The sequence below is a fragment of the Anas platyrhynchos genome, chromosome 10, assembly GCF_047663525.1.
Source record: "Anas platyrhynchos isolate ZD024472 breed Pekin duck chromosome 10, IASCAAS_PekinDuck_T2T, whole genome shotgun sequence".
NCBI lineage: Eukaryota > Metazoa > Chordata > Aves > Anseriformes > Anatidae > Anas > Anas platyrhynchos.
In genome coordinates this window covers 24717251-24740114 of record NC_092596.1, presented here as the reverse complement: position 1 = coordinate 24740114, position 22864 = coordinate 24717251, and the positions used below count along the sequence as shown (strand labels likewise).

General features: G+C 43.5%; 1 protein-coding gene across 1 annotated transcript in view; it reads left to right on the top strand.

The window, feature by feature from the left end:
• The window catches only part of HEPH (hephaestin), a 28099-nt gene extending 15421 nt beyond the window's left edge, over positions 1-12678 (top strand). Inside the window, exons 15-21 of the mRNA XM_072043115.1 lie at positions 631-762; positions 1720-1826; positions 2586-2811; positions 4288-4427; positions 4805-4967; positions 6112-6144; positions 7463-12678. Coding sequence (XP_071899216.1) covers positions 631-762; positions 1720-1826; positions 2586-2811; positions 4288-4427; positions 4805-4967; positions 6112-6144; positions 7463-7707 — 1046 coding nt within the window. The 3' untranslated portion in view covers positions 7708-12678. The remainder of the gene's footprint in view (positions 1-630; positions 763-1719; positions 1827-2585; positions 2812-4287; positions 4428-4804; positions 4968-6111; positions 6145-7462) is intronic.
• The last annotated feature ends 10186 nt before the right edge of the window (positions 12679-22864 follow it).

Genomic DNA, 22864 nt, shown 5'->3' with positions numbered 1-22864 from the left:
GCCATGGAGAAAGCAATAAAGAGGGTCCTGAGTACAGCTTGTCTTAGAAAGCTGGGTTCTTAAGCCTGCCTTTGCTGCCAGATTTCTTCCATGTCTCAAGCAAAGCATTTTTCACAACGCCATTTCTGTAGCTGTGAAGAAATAACTGCTGCCTTCTATAGAGCAGTCTGAGAGGTGTAGTTGAAAATCTGTAGCTGTGAAAAGAAGTGCATTTGGGATAAAAGCAGTCTGGCTTTGGGAAGTGGACAAGCACACTGCAATGTTGATGGAAGTCTATGGAGACACAGCTGTTTTATGAACCCAGGACTTTACGTGGTGACAGAGCAGCAAAGTTGAGGCAGTGTGTCGCTTGAAATAGGCTGCAGCTCTGATTTGTGACACTGTTGAGCCAATTTGAATATTACTGGTCTTTTTTGAAACTAATGCCATGGGATGATAAAGATGTTGCAAACTTTAGTATAGTGCTATTCAGAAATTAAGGAAGAGGAGAGAGGGGAAGCATCATAAATATTGTAAAGGAGTATCTCTGGGGAGAAGAGAATGAAAAAGTGGTAAGAATATTCTTAGAAGATATACTGATAGTTTTTGCTATTGCATATTATTGCTGTAGCATATTATTGCTGTCTCCAGGTCCTTTTCTGGCGGCAGAAGTGGGAGAGATTCTTAACGTTGTGTTCAAGAACAATGCCACACGACCCTACTCCATTCACGCACATGGGGTGCTGGAAAGGCAGACAGGGCAGCCACAAGTAGCAAACCCTGGTAAGTCACCATGTTCTCAAGCTTCATTCCTGTACAAACTTAGGAAGCTAACTTTAGCCTACAGCTAGACTTGTTTCTTTAAATAGGCTTAGAGATACTTGTTTTCTTCTGGTGGAGACCTGGAACTGAACAATAACTGCTCTTTCAGGTTCACTGTGCTTTCTGTGATCACCAATTGTGTGGGAAGCCCAGGAGAATTCATATTTCTGCTGTGACTTTGTGATAAGCATAGCACAGGTTTTCTGTACGGCCTTGTTCTTAATACTGAGCATGGTTTGTAAGAAGGAGAAAGGTGATCACTGCTCACAGCTTAGTCAGTCCTTGGTAGTAGCCCTGGGCTGATGAGCCATGATGTGGAAATCTGCTTCTTTTCCTTATGACCTGTGTGTTTTGTGATGTGCATGGTTGCTTGTCAGGATGCTGGCTGAGGTCACCAATTTCTTTTATGTTCCAGATGCGAATTTATGTAATTTTTTGGTCCCCTTCAACTTGCACGTTCTTCAGAGCAGGCTATGTCTCTGCAACAGACAGGCTTTCAGTTGGGCCCTGTCTTTCTGAAATGTATTACTAATAAGCAAAACAGTAATTTCAAAAAGGAATTTGAATGAGCATCATAAATATCCTTCAAAGAGATGAATGATCATCTCAAGCTCCATTGGTACTGAAGAGAGGCAGAACTCCCTTGGTCTGGTCTAGTTTCAAACATGGCAAATAAAACAGAATTGTGCCAATTCCTATTAGTGTGTGCCTCCTGTCACCCTTCTGCTTCATTTGTGAGAGGGGAGCTTCCATCCTGCTTCTCAGTGCCTGGGGATGGAAGACGAAACATCCAACATTAGAATTGTATTTACACTTCTGAGACAAGGTCATCTTTTCTTGTTCTGCTTTGCATGCTGCTCAGCAGCCTGGCAACTTGGTTTATCACATTGGTGTTAACGGTGCTTTTCTGTCTCTCAGGTGACATAGTGACATACCAATGGGAAATTCCTGAGAGGTCTGGTCCAGGCCCAAATGATTCAGCCTGTGTTCCTTGGATCTACTACTCCACGGTGGACCCAGTAAAGGTAAAACAGAAGAAGCTATAACCAGAAAAGCATGGTTAGACCAATTTTTTGTCCCCTCTAGAAAGCAATGTGAGTTGAATACAGTTTAGGGATTGGCCCAGCTGAGAGGTAGAAGAACCATCTAGTGATATGTCTAGCATTCTCCTGGGAGAGGGAATCCTCTGAGTTTGTTATGTTTGTCATTATTTTTTTCCTAACGCAAACCTGCATAAAGCAATTTGATGTCACCTTGAAACTAACCTTCCTTCAGTTTTTTTTTGCGGGATGTGGGAACATCTCCTAGTGAGTTCTGGCTTGTATTGGTGAGATCAACAGGGTTAATTTAGAAAGGCAGGAATTATCCAAATTTAGGCCATATGAGTAAAACAGGGAGATTTGAGCATTGCTAGGTTCTACTGACATAGCACTGATTTTACAGGGAAACAACCTGATGGATCCTGAAGTAAAGCATCACATTAAATCCAGAGATCATTGTCTTTTTATCTCAAGTTGCAGATGTTTTTGCAGCCACAGAATGAAGAGTATTTTGATATCATTCATGGTTATGGCTTTTTGCATTCATAAGAGCATGTATAGTCACTGCTCTTGTGCTCTGCTAGCTGATTTTCACCAGTGAGAGTACTTATGCAGTAGCACAGTTTATTTTAAGTGGGGTGATGCGGGGAACAGTGAACATGGTTGCTGAAGGGTAAAGAGCTGTGTACAAAAGTCAGGGTGAGAAGATCCTTGCCTCAGATTTTTATCCTTTGTTTGGATTAGGATATGTACAGTGGTCTGATTGGACCCCTGAAGGTCTGCCGGAAAGGGGCACTGCAAACTGACGGGCTCAGAAAGGATATAAAGAGGGAGTTTGCTCTGCTGTTCCTGGTTTTTGATGAAAATCAGTCCTGGTACTTGGAAGAGAATGTGCAACATTACAGTAAGGGAAATCACAAGGATATTAACCTACTGGATGAAAGATTTGTGGAAAGCAACAAAATGCACGGTAATGTTTATTAGGCACCTACGCACTAATTGCTGTCTATGTAAAGTTGAACTTGACTCTGTGACCTTCATAAGTTGTCAGAAAAGCCCAGAAAACAAGAGCCTGACTCAAAATAAATGCCCTCACTCTTTTCCCTCATTAGCAGCAAAAACATAATTAAATTCTGTATTTCTCAGTATTATAGCACATACACGACACAGATGTTTGATCTACAATGAAGGCTGATCATTATGGCTGTCCTCCTCAGGAGGAATAGCAAGACATGGGCCAGAGAGGTTAATATCTGATGTGTCTGAGTGACTCCAGAGAGGAAATAGTATTAAATGTGAAATTAATATGTCAGACTGATTTCATTCTGTTCATCTTAGGACCATTACAATATGTTAGGTTTCAAGTTAATTGACCAGGCTGTGTGGTTGCAATACACAGGCTAGTTCTTTTAGCTGATTTTCAAGAAAACTATTCCTACAATAGTAGAATGAACAGATTTCTCTAAATTCATGTTGTATTTGATTTTCCTACATATTATGTGTGGATCTACCTAAAATATGCTCTGCAAATGCCAAGGGGTTCATCTTGATGAGACGAGAATGACAGAGTTCCGTTATATGTGCTATTATTACTACTTATTTTGTGTAGGTGATACAAAGAATCCCAAATATTCATGTCCATTAAGTTATAAGTCAACTCAATTATTATAGCTAGCAAAAGCAACACTGAAGCTGAATGCTTGTTTTGGGCTGCAGAAAGTGCCTATGGCACACCTGGGAATTAAACACAGGTGTTCCTGTCCTCAGATCATGTCTCTTTCCATCTTTTTCCCTCTGTCATCTATGCATGGAAGTTTCGCTGTGTACTGTCTCATTCAACCCACTCACTGTTTTGGTTCCTTTCCTGCATTTGCAGCCAAAGCAGTATTCCTTCTTGCTGTGCTAATTATGAAATGAAGCTGTACTATGTAGTGATTTTTCAAATGATCAGCACATAGTGTGTGCAACCAGCATGAGATGTATATAATGACAGGGTTGCTTGTTGGCAGAAATTACCTGTTTTCATTGTTCAGTAAGCAAATGGTTCAGAGATTTATGTGTATATATGTATATACCTATATTTCCCTAGCACTAAGCCAAAGCTAGTTTACGCATCCAGACTTCTAGAAGCAACTACCCCTGCTGGCTGACTCCAGGTTTTCAGCAAGTAGCTTTTGAGACTTATTTGAGATGAGCTTACAGTATGGCTTTATATGCAAGTCATGTCTTCTGTTAACGGAGTGGATAAGTAGCTGAGCTGTAGAAAGACCGCCAAACTTCTTGGGAGACTGTCATATGGAAGACATGAGACACCAATGCAGTAGTTCCTCGATGAGCTTTGAAGCATCTAACTTGTCGAGCATGTTCTTCTTCTGAGATGGTTCAGCATCTTTACCATTTCAGTAACAGCCTTTTCTACTTTCTGCATGTGTTATTCACTGCACAGCGATCAATGGGAGGCTCTATGCAAACTTGCCTGGGCTGACCATGCTCCAAGGAGAGTGGGTGAACTGGTACCTGCTGGGAATGGGTCAGGAGATTGATGTCCACACAGTCCATTTTCATGCTGAGACCTTCATATACAAGGTAAGAATATCCTGTAGATAACGAAATGGGGACTGGCCACTGATATCATCACTTCTGTGTGACTCTGATTTGAACCTCTTGAATGATTTCACAGCACCTTCACCCAACTAGGAAAGGAATGGGGTTTTATACATCCAGATCCAACTGACTGAGCCTCTGTATTGTGCTGATATGTCTAGCTAAACCCTTCTCAGGATTAGGCATTACCAGGTTGTATTTGTTTTCACAGTTGCAGCCCTGGAGCTACTCTGTGAATCTTATGTAGAGCTTTTATAAACTGTAATAGGACTGACGTGATCTCTAGTGACCGACAGAATCCTTCATTACTAAAGAGACGTACAGAGCGCTGCATGCTGAGTCTCCTTTCCCTTTGACAGAATGGCAAAAGCTACAGAGCAGATGTCGTGGATCTGTTCCCTGGGACCTTTGAAATGGTGGAAATGTTGGCTGGGAACCCTGGGACATGGCTACTTCATTGTCATGTATCTGATCATATTCATGCTGGCATGGAGATACTCTTCGAAGTCTTGCCTAAACCAGGTTGGAAATATTGCTGTTTGTTACCGCGAAATGTGTGACAGCACTTTCCACTAATGCCACTAAATCCTGTGTTTGCATCATACTTAGCAACTCTTTTGTACCATAAACTGCCAGTTATTTGAGTGGATAATTGCTATTAAGTTAAGATATTCTGTTGGAATATGGTTAACACCTTCAGCTGGAGTTAAACTCTGCAAACCAATTTGTTATTACTTTGCCTAGGGTGGTGTTATAAGTTTTATTTTAGCTTGAGTTTGGGAAGCAATGTTCAGCCATCAGCTAGCAACAGTTGTTATTAAGAATATTACATGTGATCTGAATGCATGTCCTAAGGCTGCTCATTTCAGCAGGAAACAGTGGAAGGTGTTCAAAGATGAGTGCCAGTTCTGGGTTTGGCTGCACTGGAGTTAATTTTCTTTGTAGCAACCTGTACTGCGCTGTTAGCAGAACAGCACTGATAACATACTGATGTCTAGCTGTTGGTGAGCAGTGCTTACACTGCTTCAAGGTCTTCTCTACTTCTCGGTAGCTTGGGGTGGGCAAGAGACTGGGAGAGGGCACAGCTGGGACAGCTGACCCAAATTGACCAAAGGGATATTCCAGGCTGTAGCACATCATGCTCAGTAATAAAACCGAGGGGAAGTTTTTCCAAAGTAGCCATTACCTAGGGTCTGGTTGGCCATTTGTCTGCTTGTGGGGAGTGATGGCTTTTGCACCACTTGCGGGGATTTTTTTGTTGTGTTTTGTTTGCTTTGTTTTGTTTTCCCTTTCACTTATTAAACTCTCTTTATCTTGACCTACAAGTTTGGTTTTTTTTACACTTTTGCTTTTCCAGTCCTCTCCCCCATCCTGCTGTGGGGGGACCAAACGACCCTGCTAGCCAGGATAAGCCCACACTTAAAGACACTGATTGTGCTTTTTTCTCAAAGGGTTGTGCAGTGGGAGGGAGTCTGCTCTTGAAGCAGGTAATGCAAAAACCTTCTTGGTGTGATGTGGAGAGGGAAAACATTGACAGGAGAAAAGAAAACATACAAGCCTTGGAAAACCATGTTGCATCTGGATCTGATCCTTGCCAGAAGTGTCATGTTCTAGACTTGATTTGTTTGGCCCAACACTTTGTCACTCATTTTTTGTTTCCTTTCAGAGCCAGTGCTTCAAGTGCTAAACTACGATGAAGGTATAGTATACCTTGTATTGCTAAAAAGTGTGTGTGTGTGTGTGCGTGGCAAAGGAGGAAGAGAACTCTTGTCAGTGTTGAGATCTGGATTTGGAGGAGGAGGAGGGAGAAGCACAAGCACTATTTACAGCCTCTCCTCAGCCACGCTGGGCAGGGTGTTAGCCTGAGGCCTGGCTACTGATGGGTAACAGGGAGGTTCCAGGGGAATTTATTTATCTGTTCTCTAAATGTCTGTGCTCTGATGATAAAACTAAGACAGACTTGTTAGGCTTGTTTGACCTTGTTAGGTCAAAAAGTTTAGTGTCCTCACATCCTGCTGTGCTTCTGTGTATGGATTTATCATACAAGCAGAGATTCAAAGGGTCTTAAAGGAGAATGTTGCAAAGGAGATGATTTTTTCTTATGCTTTTCAATCAAAACTTATAGGGTGTCTTAGATTATTTCCTGGAGGTAGAAGTCTGAAGAGATCATAGTGGTGATTTCTTCCCGTGACTTTTCATCTCTCTCCACAAATGCTTCTTTTTTTTTTTTTTTTTTTAACTGCTTTGAATAAATCCACCTGAGCTGATTTCAGAGCCAGCTTAGACCAGCTGAAAGCACAACCATCTATCTACAAGTCTTCAGTCCCTCTCCACTGATAGATCTGCCATGTTCTTCTCGGCAGTGTTTTCCTCACTCAAAATGAGTGTAAATAAGAGGAGTAGGAAATGTCACAGCAGTACTGACAATATTTAAATAATTTGGTTTTACACTCGAACATCTTCATGTGTGCTCATGAAGCAAAAACCTTGACTGACAGCTGTTATCCAGGCTGCCTTTCTCAAAAGGTTTCTGCTGCCTCACTGTGGAAGAGTAAGAACTCAGGATCTGAAGTGACTCACTGCTGGCGTGGCTGAGCAGGTGCATTCTGGAAAGTGGTGGCCTGGACAACTGCAGAAGCCGTGGGGGAGCTTGGAGCAGGGTGGGAAGCTCGCAGCAGCCTCAGTCTGGATGCATGTTTTCTTCTCAGTTCTTTTCCTAGCTCAGCCACTGACTCCTCACACAATCTTAGACCACCTCCTTTATAGTGGGTTTAGCAGTGGTTAGTTGATAGGGCTGAACAGCTCTGAGGTGGAGTGAGTTAGGGAAAGAACCATTTATTCTCAAATTTGTGTGACCTGAGGGATGAGGGTCTGTTGGATGGACAGTGATTGGGTCTGCTTTGACTTCTTTTGATTGTGTTGCATCTTTCTTTAGCTTCTTTTCAGTTGTATTATTTCTGGTTCTCACTGGCACCATTCTCATTGGCATTCTCATCTCGTTTTGTTATTTCTCTCAGTGACACCACCGGAGAATGTGGATGAGTCCCAGAAGGTCAGGCTTTTTGGAGCAAAGTTGCCTGTAGGGCAGGTAGAAGCTGCAGTCATCTGTCTAGCTGTTGCAGGCTTGGTCCTCCTCCTGATTGCTGCTGTCCTCCTGGGAGTTGTCATCAACCTTGAGAGACAAAAGAAGCTAAGACGCAACAGGAGGTCTATCCTGGATGATGGATTCAAACTCATGTCTCAAAAGAATTCAGCGCTATAAAAGCTTTGTACAAACTCCTGGCTGTGTGCTTGGAGCAGAGACTGGATCATCGTCTACAGCAAAGATTTTGGGGCATCATTTCCATTGCACACTAGGCTTCTAGGAGCTAAGGAGGGAAAGCTGGCGCCCTGGCCTCTTTATCTTCCTCATCACTCTGCTCTGTAATGAAAATATCCGTCCAGGAGAGAACTGAGGACCCTTTCAATCAGCTCAAGACAAGCAACAGGAGTAAAAAGGTTCTTCTAAAACACTTATCCACAAGAAAGAGAGGAAATATTTCCCGTATTTTCTTCACTCCAGAACAACTCCACTTGGTCTTTCTCAGCAGAAGAGCTTAGTCTAGATTCCAGTATTGCTCCTTTGCCAAAGATGAGTCGGATATTGTCTCCCAACAGACCTGTGAGACTTTAAATTAATTAACCTGAAGGGGGAAAATAATCTGTGATTTTTTTTGTGAATCAAGTAAGAATGCAGAAGAGAAAATGTTAATTTAGAGTTGAATTGCTGGTTTTTGATGAGTAATTGGACAGATGTAAATTCAGAGCAGTGCACGTCAGTGTCTGCGAGCACTCCAGTGGGGAGCATGACAACAGCTGTGCCTCACCATCAGTCTCACTGATGCATCCTTGTGCTCTCAGTACCTTGGCGATGGGTTCTGATACCAGGTGTCCTGTGTCTTGTGCTGGGAGATAAAGCTTCGCCAGTGCTGCAGAGCATCGTGGTGACCTTCCTGTGTTGCAGTTCTGCCAGTGAAGTGCTGCACCTCAGCATCTGTACAGCTCCTTGTGCAGCAGGAGCAAGAGTTCTGTGGTGTTCTGTGATGTGGTTTGTTTTCTCAAATACATTTTACTGAAATTATCTAAGGAGTTCAGCTGTTGCCAAGTTAATGCCATGAGCCGAGCTAAAGTCTTGTGTGATCTGCAGTTCGTGTTTGGGGCAGAAAAGTAGGAATGCTTCCCCCAAAGGTGAAGGACAGCAGTGGCATGCTGCTGCTGCTGGTCTCTGTGGGAGAGGGGCTGGGGGCTGGGGCTGGTGAGAGCCAGAGCGCTGCAGGGGGTGGCACAGCCCCCAGGAGCCCAGAGCTCCCCACTCATCGTGTCCTCCAGCTGCAGCCGTGCCCACGCACCGCAGGCGTGCTACCCTGCACATCAGGCACCAAGCAGTTCCTCGTGAAGTACCCATCTGCCTGCCTCTCCCCCTGAATCCCTGTCGTCTAAATGGGTGCGGGTTGGTGCTTACATATTTCTGTCCCTGGTTTTAAATTGGAAAGGGTAGAAAAGAAATCCTTCCTGTGTGGCTTTCAAAGGCAATTAAAGCAGAGCTAGCTAAATGGCTCTAATGACAAGAGACTGCTGTAGGCTCTTTAGGTGTATCAGCTCTGTTTTATTCAGAGCAATGGTTATAACGTGCTTAATCATGCTCAATTCATATTGCATCCCTGCATATTTCCAGCTGCTCTTTACTTTGGCAAAGGGGGAGAAAGCTCATTAATTTCCTTTCATTACACTTCATTAAGAATGGTGAAGAGCTGGAGGGCTGTTGAATGCTCTGAACATGGGCACTCTGCTCATTGTCAGCCCTGGTTCAGCTGCTGCTGCAGACCAGAGGTCTTCAAGCTCCCCACTCCTAGGCAAATTTCAGAAGCTCACAGGTAAGAACTGGGCAGGAACCCTTTATTGCCCCCCTGCCTTCCACCTCTATCCCATCTTGTGAAAAAAGAGATAAAATGTTCTCAGCCTACTCTGAGCTAAAGGAGTTGTTTTAATGGCCGTTCACTTTCCTCAAGGAAAGTAGAAAAGAGCAAGTTCCCCTTTCCTCAGGCCTGCACCAGCGCCAGGCCACTAGGCTGGACAGCAGCAGGCCTGGGGGTCCCTGCTGGCTCTGAAGCCGGGAAGCGTGGGGACTGGGGCAGGATGTCTGGACTTGCACGTGCGTCCTGAACAGGGGCCTGTCAGAGCTTCTCCAGTGAACAGGGGGCTTTGGGCCTCGTGGACCATGAGTGACGGAGGTCTCTTCTCCAGCCTTGGCCGGCAGGGCGGGCTTGAGCCCACACCCTAGAGGGGGCCTCAGCTGTGTGGCTCTTCTGAAGAGGACTGTGTCCTCTGACAAGCAATTCCACCCCAGACTGAGAAAACTCAAGAGAAAGCTTGGACAAACACCATCATTTTGACAAAGCTTTTTGTTGAGGGACGGAGGGAGGAGAGGTCAGAACAAAACCTGATGTGATGAAGGACAGTTTATAAGCAGCTTCACAACTGCCCCTGATTGTAAGTTGGTTCTTCCAGCTGGTGGGAGGATGAGGAGGAGGAGAGATGTTTCACAGTTCTGGTGACTGTGAGCTGCAGCCCGTGAGCAACTGTTTGTTTGGCAGCAAGCCTTCTGTCTGAGCACCCTACAGCATCTTGTTTATGCTTATCCCTGATGCCCATATGACTACCCAGGAGTCATCTTCTCTAGAAGACAGCGTGGAGGGCAGGAACAGAGTCTCAGCACTGTTGTTCCATGGAGAGACACTGGGATGACATTCCTCTTTTTCTCTACTTCTGCACAAGTTAACAAAACGTAACATTTAATGGGTTCTGAGCTCTTTAAGAATATGAGAGAAATGCTCTCTGTGGTTTTGTCTTTCCTTTCATGACTGTGCAGAGCATGTGTAGGTGACTCCACAAAGTGTTCTGGGTGTGAATGGTGGTTAAACCTGAAGGACCTGGCATGTCCTGCAGGTGTGGCCTTCCTAAAAATGGTGAGAGTTGTAAGGCACCATTGCCCTGCAATAGTTCCCCTGCTGAGCTGAGGCAGTAATTTTGGGGGTGCTCCCACTGCTTTTACCAGTGTAAAATAAACTAGCTAAGGAAAACTGTTCTGTAGTGGTTTGACATAAATCACAGAATGATAGGATGGTTGAGGTTGGAAGGGACCTCTGGGAATCATCTGGTCCATCCCCTGCTTAAGTAGGGCCACCTAGAGTTGGTTGCCCAGGGCCATGTCCAGGCAGGTGTTTAATGCCTCCACAGAGGGAGACTACACACACAGATTGAGATAATACACATGGAAAAGCATTAGAAGTGCTCATGTAATCTGTTACCTTGTGAGCACAGAATGAAATACTGTGCTTTAGGGAGCTTACTACAAACAGGCAGAAGCAACAACATCAACAAAAATAAAAAATAAATAAATAAACAACCCCCCCATCATACCATTTTGCCAATATGAGAACAGTGCAGTTCTAGCTTCGTGAAAGAGCTGGTCTCAAGTTTTGTATGGGATAAGCATGAGAAGCAGTCGATATTGTATTCACTAACTAGTGCTTTTTGTCTGCAGCTCTAATATTACCCTTCCTAGGGTAATATTCCTAGGCCCCAGTTAGGCTTGATAAACTTTTCAGACATTTACGTGTATGACCACTCACCTGCTAAAGTCACTGACCCCCTTCCAGGCAGTCTTAGGTGACTGCAAAGCAGAGTTACTCATTTACATGGCAGCTGCTGGATGTTTGCAGGAGGGCTGAAATGAAAAGCCCTGTGTTAGTGCTGTCATCTTGCTCAGTAAGAGGCATAATCAACCCTATGGTACTTTAGTGGGAGGACAATTATTGCCGTGTTCCACATCAGTGCCAGGGCCGGTGTTCCAGCTGACTTTCCTTTATACTCCCACTTACACTACAAACATGAGAGATATGCAAGTCAAAGAGCAGAATACCTTTGGGATTTGCAAATGGAAATATTAAGTGCTGTCTTGATTTTTTTTTTTCTCAAAACACAGAAGTCAATGTCAAATTAACCTGTGACACACCATAAAAAATAAGACTAACGGTGGTAATTGTCTGAGAAATATTTGAGTGTCTTTCAGTTGTAATGCAGTCTTTGGTTCTGAAATAAATAACATGTGGCTTAACATGCTGTTGCTTTGTAATATATAATCATCATGTGGACTGTTTGCAGTGGTTATAATTTTGTTGGCACAGCAAATTATAGGAGCAATTGTGAGCCTAGAGCTATGTGCGTATATAAAGCCTGGGGGAAGGAATTCAAGCACAGTAGCTGCCAAAAGAAAGCGATCTGCAAGATTATGATCAGAGGATGGATCTGAGTAAAGGTAAAAGCTGGCCTTCAGCTTATTCCTATTCGATCTTATAACTGCCAGCAGAGGATTTAACAAAACTATCTTCAAATTGCATTTTTAGTGTCATCTTCTCTTGTAACCACTTCTTAAATCTTCCCTTGTGCTTGTCTATTGCTCAGTGGGAAGTTCAAGAGCTGTAGTTACCTGTCCATGCAAATCCAGAGGAGGAAGAGTTCTAGAATAGCAATGCATTTGGATCAAAGACAGCACCTCCAGGAAAGCTTAGCTTGAAAAAGAAAATTCAGCGGCAAGGGAGGATGGCAGCTAGGATTGTTGGTTGAAAAGCAGAAGTAGAAGAAAGTGTTGACCAAAACCATCGTGCTGGTGCCTTTCTTCTTTCAGCTGGTGCTTCCTTGAGTTTTTCTGTGCTCTACAATGTCCTCTTGGGGGACACCTGGCGAATGATGGTCTTGATGACGTGCAGCACCCATTGGCCTGGGGCGTGGGGGTTGCGGTCAGCCTGAGTGGGTGCAGCAGGCGCAGAGCTGCTGGAGGAGTGGGGCAAGGAGCTGCTGTGCTGCCCACCTCTCCTGCTGGCAGCCCTTCCAAGCTCTTCAGCTTCTCTGGAAAAGAGTTTCAGACCTCTCAGAAATGTTCAGTACCGTAAGTGTAGTCCTGGATGTCATCTTGGACACAGCCATGTGTGCATGGGGCTTGCCAAGGTTTGTGTCACTGATTGTGATGACTTGCACAGCTTTTGTTTTGGGAAGCATTCTGTACTCTATTGGCATAGAATTAAAACTCGATGCCTAAAGGAATATTAATTTCTTTAGTTTTTCAGATAACGTAATGTTGTATCTTTTCATTTTGTAGCGTGTGACCATTAAAAATAAACTGACCTGAACTGTGCTTTGTTTTGTTGTTGTTGTTTGTTGTCATTTTTGAATTGCATAGCTCACTTTTTTTTTTACATCAGGGAGTTTTTCCTCTCTGTTCCCATATTCATGCGGTCTTTTTTGGTACAAGCTGGGGCTAATCACCAGAATGTCCAGCTTTGGGTGATCTGTCTGTCCTTACTATAAGGAGGATACATTTTCTTGGATATAACCAGCAGGTTACACAGAGACTCCCCATACTTAAAAAAGCCTTTTGCTACAGACTGTAGGTGAAACTCATGTTTCTTATGGCTTTGCAAGAAATTTCATTGAACCAATCTCTTGCTGTGAACCAAGGTGCTATATGCAGAATGAAGCTGCCTGGGATCAGCTGAGAAGGCAGAACAAGCACACTAACACCGCGGTGAAGCAGGGAGATGCCATCAAAATGCATGGTAGGTCTTAAGTTTATTCTTCAGCTTCAGTGGAGAAGCTGGCTTTGAAAGAATGTGGTAGAGTCTGTGTGAGAACTGTGTGGAGGAGCACAATGTCCAAAGTGTCCAAAAAAGCACCTGAACTTGCTTGAACATGCACTTCTTCTTGCTAAATAGAGTTGCAGAAGGAAGAAGGGAGAAAAAGGGAGAAGCAACATGCGTACACAAGGTACCAAACTTGCCAAAGCAGCGGTCTCAGAAATGATGAATTTAGTCACAGACTATTCTGGCAGTGTGAGAACAGCAGGACTGGGCATGTGACTGATGAAACAGCTTTTACAGGGAATTAGCATTTGTGGTGTTAAAATTCAAATACAGCCTGTCTTGGAAATCAATTTGTTAATGTGTTCCTATTTTGGAGAAGGTAAATCTATTACTCAGCAGGTGTTCTTTATAAACCTCAAATCCTCTGGTGTTCTTGAGAGGTGGCTTTAATTCTGCATTCTTAATCCATGGGAAGGGAGAGAGAAAAAATGATCACCTGCTCTGTGGTAAGCCAGAAAGGAATAGTAAAGGAATAAGCCTAGTGGGAGAAGGTATGGGATGTTGGATAAGGGGCAGTTAAATGGCTTTGATGTTGCTGCTGGCAGCGTGCCTGATGGGCACAGGAAAGAACAGTTTTCAAGTTATTCAGCATCATCAAGAATAACAGAAAATGCATCTCTACCGGTACAGAAGACCATTGATGTAGCAGGAAGTTTTGGAATCTGTAATAAGGAGCTTCCAGAACAGCCTGCCTGTGGCACTTTCCTATCCCTATTTTTCATATTTAGGGCTCATTTTATTCAAACAAAAGATTGCATTTTGGGGGTAAGCACAGAGCAGCTGCCTGTTTTTGGTCAGACTGGTTTGTTCCAAGAAAAAAAAAAAAAAAGCAGCTAACAAGGTCAGGATGCTGGCAGAGTGTGGGGCATCCACCTCCCTCTGTGCTCCTTCGCGGGGGCAGCAGCAGTGCTGCGTGAAGGGGCTGCCTGCCCGGGGCCACCGGCGCCTTGGCTCTGCTCAGAGCAAGGTGTAGAAAGGGCCCATGTCATACACCGCCACGCTGGAGGGGCCGCTGGCATGTCCCCTCTGGTAGCTTCATCTCTGGTGTGTACAGGTCAGCTGTTCTGCAGATCTCAGCTATTGCCATGGCTGGAAGATGGGTGGCTGAATGATTTAGAGTTAAATTTGAGTTTTCAGGTCAAACATTAATGTGTTGAACAAGACTAAACAGACTAAAGACTCTGAATTTGTTAAAAAACAAAACCTCATAAAGTGTAATAGTGACATGGGTTTTAAAAATGTGTGACTTGTTAGCTGGATTACACCTCACTGAAAGCACCGCAGTGCTGGCTCACCCAGAGCAACTCATTTGTGGTGCATTGCACTGAAATATTTGTCAATCTCCTTTCGTCAATACTTTGTGAACAGACAATAATTAGGTTACGACTGGCACATGACCCCAGAAAGCTGCCCTTCTGCTGCTTCTTCCCACTGCAAAAGAAATAATCCTTTGGAGGATAGATCTTTATTATCGTTGTTGTTGTTATTATTATTATTATTTATTTATTTATTTTATTTTCATCTGCAATTTGTCCTAAACATTCAACATTGTATCTGTAAATGAATATACAGATGCCTACGAATACACATTTTTCAGCAGCCCATTCAACATTTGCACAGCATATGTTATTAAAGCAGTTGTGTAGCCACACAGGGGGATTCTCATCGTCCTCTGAGTTTCTGCCAGCCCCATGTCCGCCGGGGGATCTCCCACCCTGCATGAGGACTGTACAGTTTTCTTATGAAAAGGTCCCAACTTCTGTCTTGCCATGCAGTTACAAAAGCAGCTGTGTGTAAAGCTGAAAAATGGTGACCATTGACCATTATCTGTTTCTTGGGACATGCCAAAATTTTAAGTTGTAATCCCTTTGCTTCACCCCCCCCCAAAAAAAAAAAAAAAAAAAGAAAGTTTTTGCTTCAATAAAACTGAAACATGCATTTCAGTTCTGATTTCTGAAAAAAAAAAAAAAGATAATTTTATGTCACAACCATCAAATCTCTTTCAAGAGCTGTTCACAATAGGAAATAGAAATGATTCCTTCAGTTTCCAGAGATGTTTTGATGCTACCAGAATGTTTAAGTTATTTTTTACAAGGTATAACTGAAACTGTCTTTTTCAACAAACGGTATCATACAGTCTTGATGCAAGTTCTTTGCACCATCTCTTACTCCTTTGTGTTTAAGGAGATTTACCCAATCCCTCCTGTCATCTGTGACTTACAGAGTAAGCGTGTCTGTTATTATAAAATGCCAGCAATCTGAATAGCTAAGATTACAAAGGAACAAATGCCTGACTTGCTCGAGGTCAAAGAGGCAGTGAACTCGTCAGGCCAGGACTAGAACCCACAGTGACTTGGAGTTGGTCCTTTTTCTGCAGCCATTGGTAGTGAATCAAGACAGCCTTCCGAAAAGTGCCAAGGAACATCCTGAAGTTTTAGCACAACAGCTTCCACTTTCTCCTGAGCCCAAACCTCCTCTGGCTTCTACAGGCCTCCTTGTCCTATAGTCCGTCTAAAGACTTGGCTGCAAGCTTTTTAATGGAATAGTTCATAGCTCTTGTTTTTCTCTCTGCAAACTTTAGAGATCCTCAGCTTGCAGGTGTTTTGTGAGTCAGGCTGGAAGAACCAGCCAGGATCCCTTGGCAATGCTAATGGCCAGCCTGAGCAGCCCAGCGTGTGACGAGATGCCTCCAGCTATTGGAATTGTGGCTCTGATGCTTTCGATGCCATTGCAGATGCATAGCTCAGAAATGGCTTCCTCATGGGTGCTCTTTTCCTGGGATGAATGGGTTCCACAGGCTGGAGGGTTCAGTGTGAAATTGCAAATTGTAGATGTAATAAATATCAGGTTTTACTGTTGTTTTATAAGCAGCCCTCTGGGAAATCTGCTGCTGGTGTCACGGCTGAGTTATGTGATTTCCCTCGGGTGAAGCTGTACAAAGGTTTGATAAAACTCATTGCCATGTTTCATTAGCCAACACATTCCCAGAAGGCCCATCATCCATCATACCATCCAATCATTGTCAGCAATGATTCAGGATGTGAGACGCGGCTGCAGATTTCACCTATTTGAGAAACTCAGATAAATCACTGTGAAGGTAAGTCACCGTGTTCAGAACTGTGTTAGAAAACTAGCAGACTGTTTACAAAGCTCACATTAGAATTAGAGGGTTTGTGGGGAAAGGAGTCTTGAATTATTCAGCTCAGCCAAGGTAATACAATGGGTAGAAACATTCAAGGGCACCAGTTGAGATAAAATAATAGTTAATGCCTACATACCATAGCCTAAGGCACTATAAGGAAGCAGTCATCATTTTGAGAGCTTACAGAAGGCTTCAGGTATGAATTGCTACTAGCTATATGATTTTCTAAGAATTTAAATAGAAATAGGTGATGTTGGCTTTTCAGTTACACACAGGAATTTCATCCTTAATTCCAAATTTTTCAAAATTCCATTTTGCCCAAATAGAACCTGAGCAAACCAAACACCTTCTCAGATTTTGCCTGTCTTTAATCAGTCTTGCAAACAGTTCAGCAATAATCTAATGCCCATATTCTGATCCGTACAACCACTTCAATAGGTCTGTGGTCTCTGTCAGCTCTCTAGCTATGCAAAGATGCTGTACTATGGCTTTCTTATTAATCCTTTTCTTTAGGCTGCTTTCCACTGCTTTATTTATCTGACTCTCCAACCGTGCATTGTGCCAGCACTGCTTCATGAGTGCAGCTGTTTGTTGGGTCCATCCCTGCATACTCACCAGGACTCATTTCACTGACCGCTGCTCCTAGGGTATCCTGCTTCTCTAGTCCTCCCTCCCTCTCCTTCTCCCTGTTCTCCACCTTGAACTGTCCCTTTGGGTGATTTGTAATGTCAAGCTTTAACGCCTCTTCTTTCTAAACTGTGAATCTTAGAAAAATGGTATATTTGTTTTAAAGGTGTGTTGCCATGACAATGCCGCATCTGGGTCTTGTAAGTATTTGGGAAGTGTATGTTATTATCAGGGGAAAATGAGGCTGACCTCAGTTATGTGTTAGGTGCCTGTCATAACTAGACACCCTCGTATAACTGAGAGGGTTTGCAGTGAGTGGCGTGGGATGATGCTTGGATGGAACAGGCCATGCTCGTGTGCTGCTGTGGTGTCCAGGAACTGGTTAAAGCACATGTCCAGAGGAATCAGGATCACTGATTTATGCCATGAATACTGCCAACTCTGGAGAAACCAACTAAATTATGAAAAAGTACAAGCCTCTCTTTCCGACCACCTTCTACTGAGTTTTCTACTGAATTTTTTGGCTCAGTGTCCGGCCTTTTTTGGAAGTTGGCACCTGCAGTGTGAACAGAAGGGGGCAGTTTCCTGGGAAATGCACCTTGCCCAGCATCCTGCTTGCCTCCCCTGACGTTTCTTCTGCAGAGAGCATGCCCCTCCAGCTTCTCTCAGGCACACACACCCTCCAGGGACACCGTCCCTCGCACACCCCAGCATCCATTCCTCCACGAAGCCCCTCTGGCGCTCCCCACCCTGGCACAGCCCGGCAGGCAGCAGGCAAGTAGACCTGGCCTCTCCTTAGTGCTCCTGCGAAGAGGGTCACTCTCCACTGCCCACTGCCTTATTTTCACAATGCTGGTAAGAAACGCATGGCTTTGAGTCTCCCACTTTACTGTCAGATTTGGCCAACTTCAGCATATATGCACTACGCAGCCACCTCAGCCCCATTTTGCCAGGAGCCCAGGCCATGTGTTGAAGATAATGTCAACCCTCTCATGTTTCAGAAGAGCACTGTGGTCATATTTGTGGTGATTTTTAGAGTGACAACATTTAATTAAGTGCTTTCTATCTAAAGGTCTGCGAGCACTCTACCAGCATTACTTGACTATGTACTCGGCTGGACTGTCCTACACCCACACCTGTACTCCAGAAAGGTGCCGCAGCTGCTTTAGGGAAGAACCACTTTCTGCCTGAACAACCAACTCTTCTAACAATTCCTGAAACCAGTGCTGATACAGATTCTGTTTCCTGTGTCTGCAAAGTAGACCATTTGTCACCTCTTGATGTCTAAGCTCTCAGTTCTTATCTAGCTATTACTTAAACTGAAAGTTTTAAATCTAGATTGGATTGATGAAGCCCCAGATTCATTCACTCACCCCTTTTTATCTCTCTCCCACAGTACTGGATGTATAATCAGCCATTTTTCTCACATGTTCCTCACTGCTTTGCAAGCCTTGTGAGTGTTCGTCGGCTCACCTGGAAACCATATATATTTATTCTGGCACTTGCTTTTAGATTACTTTCCCTCCATGCAGAAACCAATGTCATTTATAAATGTTCAGAGAAGCCTGGGACCCTTCAGCTTGTTCTCAGTCATTTCAGCCCAAGGGTAACTCCACAAATGAGTATGTCAGAAATAATTCCTTTTGCTAAGAGCTATGCAGCAAGCTATGAGCTCTTTCTTTGCTGTTAAGGAGTCTTTTAAAAGTTCAAAAAGCAATGGCTTCTGAGACTTCCCTGTCTGCTCAGCCCGTACCATTTCCAGGTGCTTATAATTGGGCTGTGACTGTAAGGCACATGTTCTAACAAGCATTGTACAGACTTCCAGGGTCTGATGGCAGCTGAGATTTCACTCTGCTTGTCTGTAAAAACACGTGTAGAAAATACTTGCTACCAAAAAGATAACCATGTGGATGGAATTTTCTGTTCCATTACATTAAAAATGATCCTCATGTTAAGGCCTACCTGGAACCACCTTACTTGCACAAACTAGCATGTACGCACCTCCTGTGAAAACAGCCATGGATATGAATGCTCTACCCAAAATAATTTAAATGAAAGCTCACGCAGGAGATTATGCTTTGAAGTGTAGTTTAGGGGAGAAGGAAATAAGGCATTTTAAAGTCTGATGAACACCACCTGAAGGTTTACATATGTTCATTCGCACCTTTCTGGGGTCTATAACTAGACTGCAAGATGAAGACAGTTGCCCAGTTTTCTGCAAGCTAAAGATAAACAAATTACTAAACAGAATGGAGGAAAGTCAGCTGATTCATGAGTATTTTGTTTTAAAGTAATGGAAAAGAGATTCTACTCTGTCAACTGGAAAAGAAATAATTTGTTTTAGGTGATAAAGAGTCTTTCCAACAGGTCATCTACCTGTGGCATTTGTTTTTTTTTGTTTCTAAAACATCCTCAAAATACAAAAATGACATGTTTAACTGTCACTGAGGAAGCTCCACCCTGGTATTCCCTCAGTTATGTGTTATAGCACAACTCAGCTGGCTATGACAAAATGTGGTTAGCTGAACTTGCAGAGCATAGTTTAGTGAGGCAACACAGAATTACCCAAATGAAAGTTTTCAGGGGCTTTGACAGGGAAGGAGGTTCCCAGAACAAACCTAGTCATAAATCAGAATTGCAGTTCATCTGAGTGGTTTCCAAGTAGACATCTCTTAAGCAGTGATCCTAGTTTATCTCACGCCTCTATGGGAGACCTACACGATGACCCATGCTTCCATTGTCTGCTGGCAAATTGTGGTGAGCTGCCAGATGCAAGTACCCAAAACTTATAACAAACCATGCATGGAGGGAGCCAAGGATTCCTCTTCAAAACTATACTCCTAGATAGTAGTCAGACACCACTGAGTGGCTTGGGAAAGACAAGACCTTCACCTACCCACATGGGTTGGTACTCAACCTGCTCCTGAAGAGTCTTCTAGGTATGGCAAGTGGGGAGCATTCATTTCACTTATTAAGAGTAGACTGCTTCTACTTAACTAAGATTGTGATTAGAGAAATAAGAAAAACTTACGGATTCTTGCAGCTAGTCAAAATGTGCCATCACTTTACAAATATATGTTTGTTCACAGTTTTCAAGGAACAAGATAAAATTTATCATCATATTAACTGAAATATTGAGGAATGTGCTCTAGAAAAACTGTTTTATCCTATTCCTAGGCTCCAGGGAGCTTTATCAGAACAGAGTTAAGGGAAACTGCTGAATTCCCCAACTTGCATTTCTTGTGGCACTGAGTGAAACCCAAACACTGATTCTCTGTGTCATGATGGGTGGCAGCATCTCGATAAATATCACAAGAAGAAAAAAACATAGCTTAGATAAGGTGTGCAATTTGTCATGTATTCCAAGGTCTACCAGATTGCTGTTTTATCTCTTTCCTACATATATTTTCTAACTTCTCTAATATATAAATAAAATTCAAGTCTGGCAGAGATAAGGTGTCTCATATGTCATTCTGTATGGGCAACTGCAAGCTATTTCCTGGCAAGCGTGTTTTATCAGGCACAGGCACATATTGATGAGGAGGTAGCTCAGCTGCAGAAAGGCAGGACTGGGAGGGAAAAATTCCCATGCCACACAAAACTGGACAGTACTAAGTTGGTGCTTACAATGAAGTGTTTCTCTTGTGCATTGTGCTACAAGAAACAGAAGAATGGAAAATGTCCGTGTTAGCTCTTGGTTTCTGTAGCATTACCCCTACTCATGTTCCTGGCATAGAAAGCAGCTCCCTACTGACCTGGCTGGCTGCTGGAGGTGGCAGCTGCTCTTGGGGTGTGACTGCTGCCTGGTGGCTGGACTGGACCAGGCTCAGGGCTCAGATGGAGTCCAGCCGCCAGCAGAGCCTCCCCGTCCCCACTGCTGCCCAGGGCTGGCCTCCAGTCCCACTCCCACCGGGGTGCTCTGCCTGGCCAGGCCAGCAGCCTGCCACCAGCCTGGCCTTCTCTGCAAGCCCCTGGTGCTGGGGCTGCTTTCCAGAATCTGCACAGCTGCAGCCCAAGACAGTGGGAGCTGAGCTTTGCATACAGTGACAAATGTCACTGAAAAGCCCACAAAGCTGTTAATTTCAGAGCTGCAGTAGCATGGAGGAGATACTTTTGATTCTCTGAGCACCATCAAATATAAGCCCTGAGTTTCTAGACCAGGCAATCTTCTTTTTACTTATTTTTTTCCCCCATAATTATAAAAACATTATCTACATCATTTCATTCAAGCAGCCAGCATGGAAAAGAAAATTGGAGTTCACCCCAGACACTCAGCCAGATAGCATAACTTTCAACGTCATTACTAACCCTTCAAATAGCATTTAGGAAAAGTCATCCAAAGGCATCAGTAATAAAGGACTCTGGTCCATGTTGCAACTCTGCCAAGTAGACTCCATGTGGACCAGGAAGAGCCCCGATTATTCTGGCTGAGCGTCGTCCACAAAAGCTCTTCAACTGCATCTCACTCCTGACTTTCTGCACCCAGGCTCCAAGCCAACATCTGCTGGCCTGGAAGCATTAACCTTCTCTCTTGTTTGTCAGACATTTGTGGCAGATTACCTCAGTCTGGGGCTTCTGGTCCAACTGTTGTTCCAGCCTTGGATAACCCGTGTCCAGCCATTTCCAATATGCTATCAAACATCTCAGTTTGCACAGATATTCCTCACCAACACTCCGCAACATGCTTTTCTTTGCTTTCAAAGCATTCAGAATAGACATCAGCACACCTTCTGAGCCCTGTGTTTTAACTATGAGAAACTGTTTGCATAGAAAACAGAGGAAAAAATCATTGTTGTCTGAGATGTTAATTAGTAACAGATTGACCAAGCTGGAGGCTGGAAATTCAGGGCTGTTTTTGTCTCCACTTGGCCTGCTTTCTTACTATAACAGAAATGGAACTAAAACAAATAAATATCCTAAACCAAATGTTTATGCAGAAGCACTGTCTTTGATTTATTTTTTCCTCACATATAGGAGACTTCTCAATCTTCCTGAAAATGTGGCCAGCTGCTTAGGACATGATTATTACTGCTTTACCTTATAACAACTCTACTTGCTCAGCATTTGCTCTAGAAGTGTGCTACCCAATACATGTCAAGGCAGAACTACAAATCATGGGAAGAAAAAGGCATCCTTTGTCTGCAGACCTCTGAAGCTTCTTGTTTTGTTTCAGGTTGAGTCACAGCAAATGTTCCAAAGTGACTCAGAAAGAGACAATATTTAATTATTGAGACATTCTGTACTAGCATCTGAGATTCAGCAACTTGAGATGGTGCTGCTGATAATAATAACTTTTTACTGATAGCCACTTTCATTCAAGACTCTCAAGGTTGTTTGAACATTATCCTGTTAATCTGGCTGAAGGGGTTTTAAAAAGTGCCAGATGCAGAACCCTCTGCCCAGCTTGGGAGAAGTTTGGATGTGATCCAGGGCTTCTTTGCTTCATTGTCTATAACTAAAAGATCCTAATATCTCCTGGAGGTAAGATTTATGTGCAAATCAGAGATACACTGGTGGTGAGCCACATAAAACCTCTTTTGGCTAGTGCTAGAGGCGCTGTTGTTCTGAGAGTATGAAATAAGACATCCTGTTCCCAATCAGATTTTTATTTTTGATCTTTCATGTGCCTAAATTCTGGGAAACTTTAAGAAAACACAGACTGCTATTCATTTCAAAAGGATCAGGATTAAAACTAAAGATAGACATAACCTTTTTCACCCCTAAGCTGCTTTTGAGAAATTAGGTGCATCTTTATTTTGGCTTAGTCTTTGCTCGCACCTTTTGAGGTGCTGGAATGCCGTTTAAAGTAGAGCTGTGCTTCCAACAATGCCTTTTGCTCAGCTGAGCTAAAGGAAAGCAATACAGAACAGCAAGTACATAAATCATCTTCCTCCAGCAGATCCCTCTTCTAT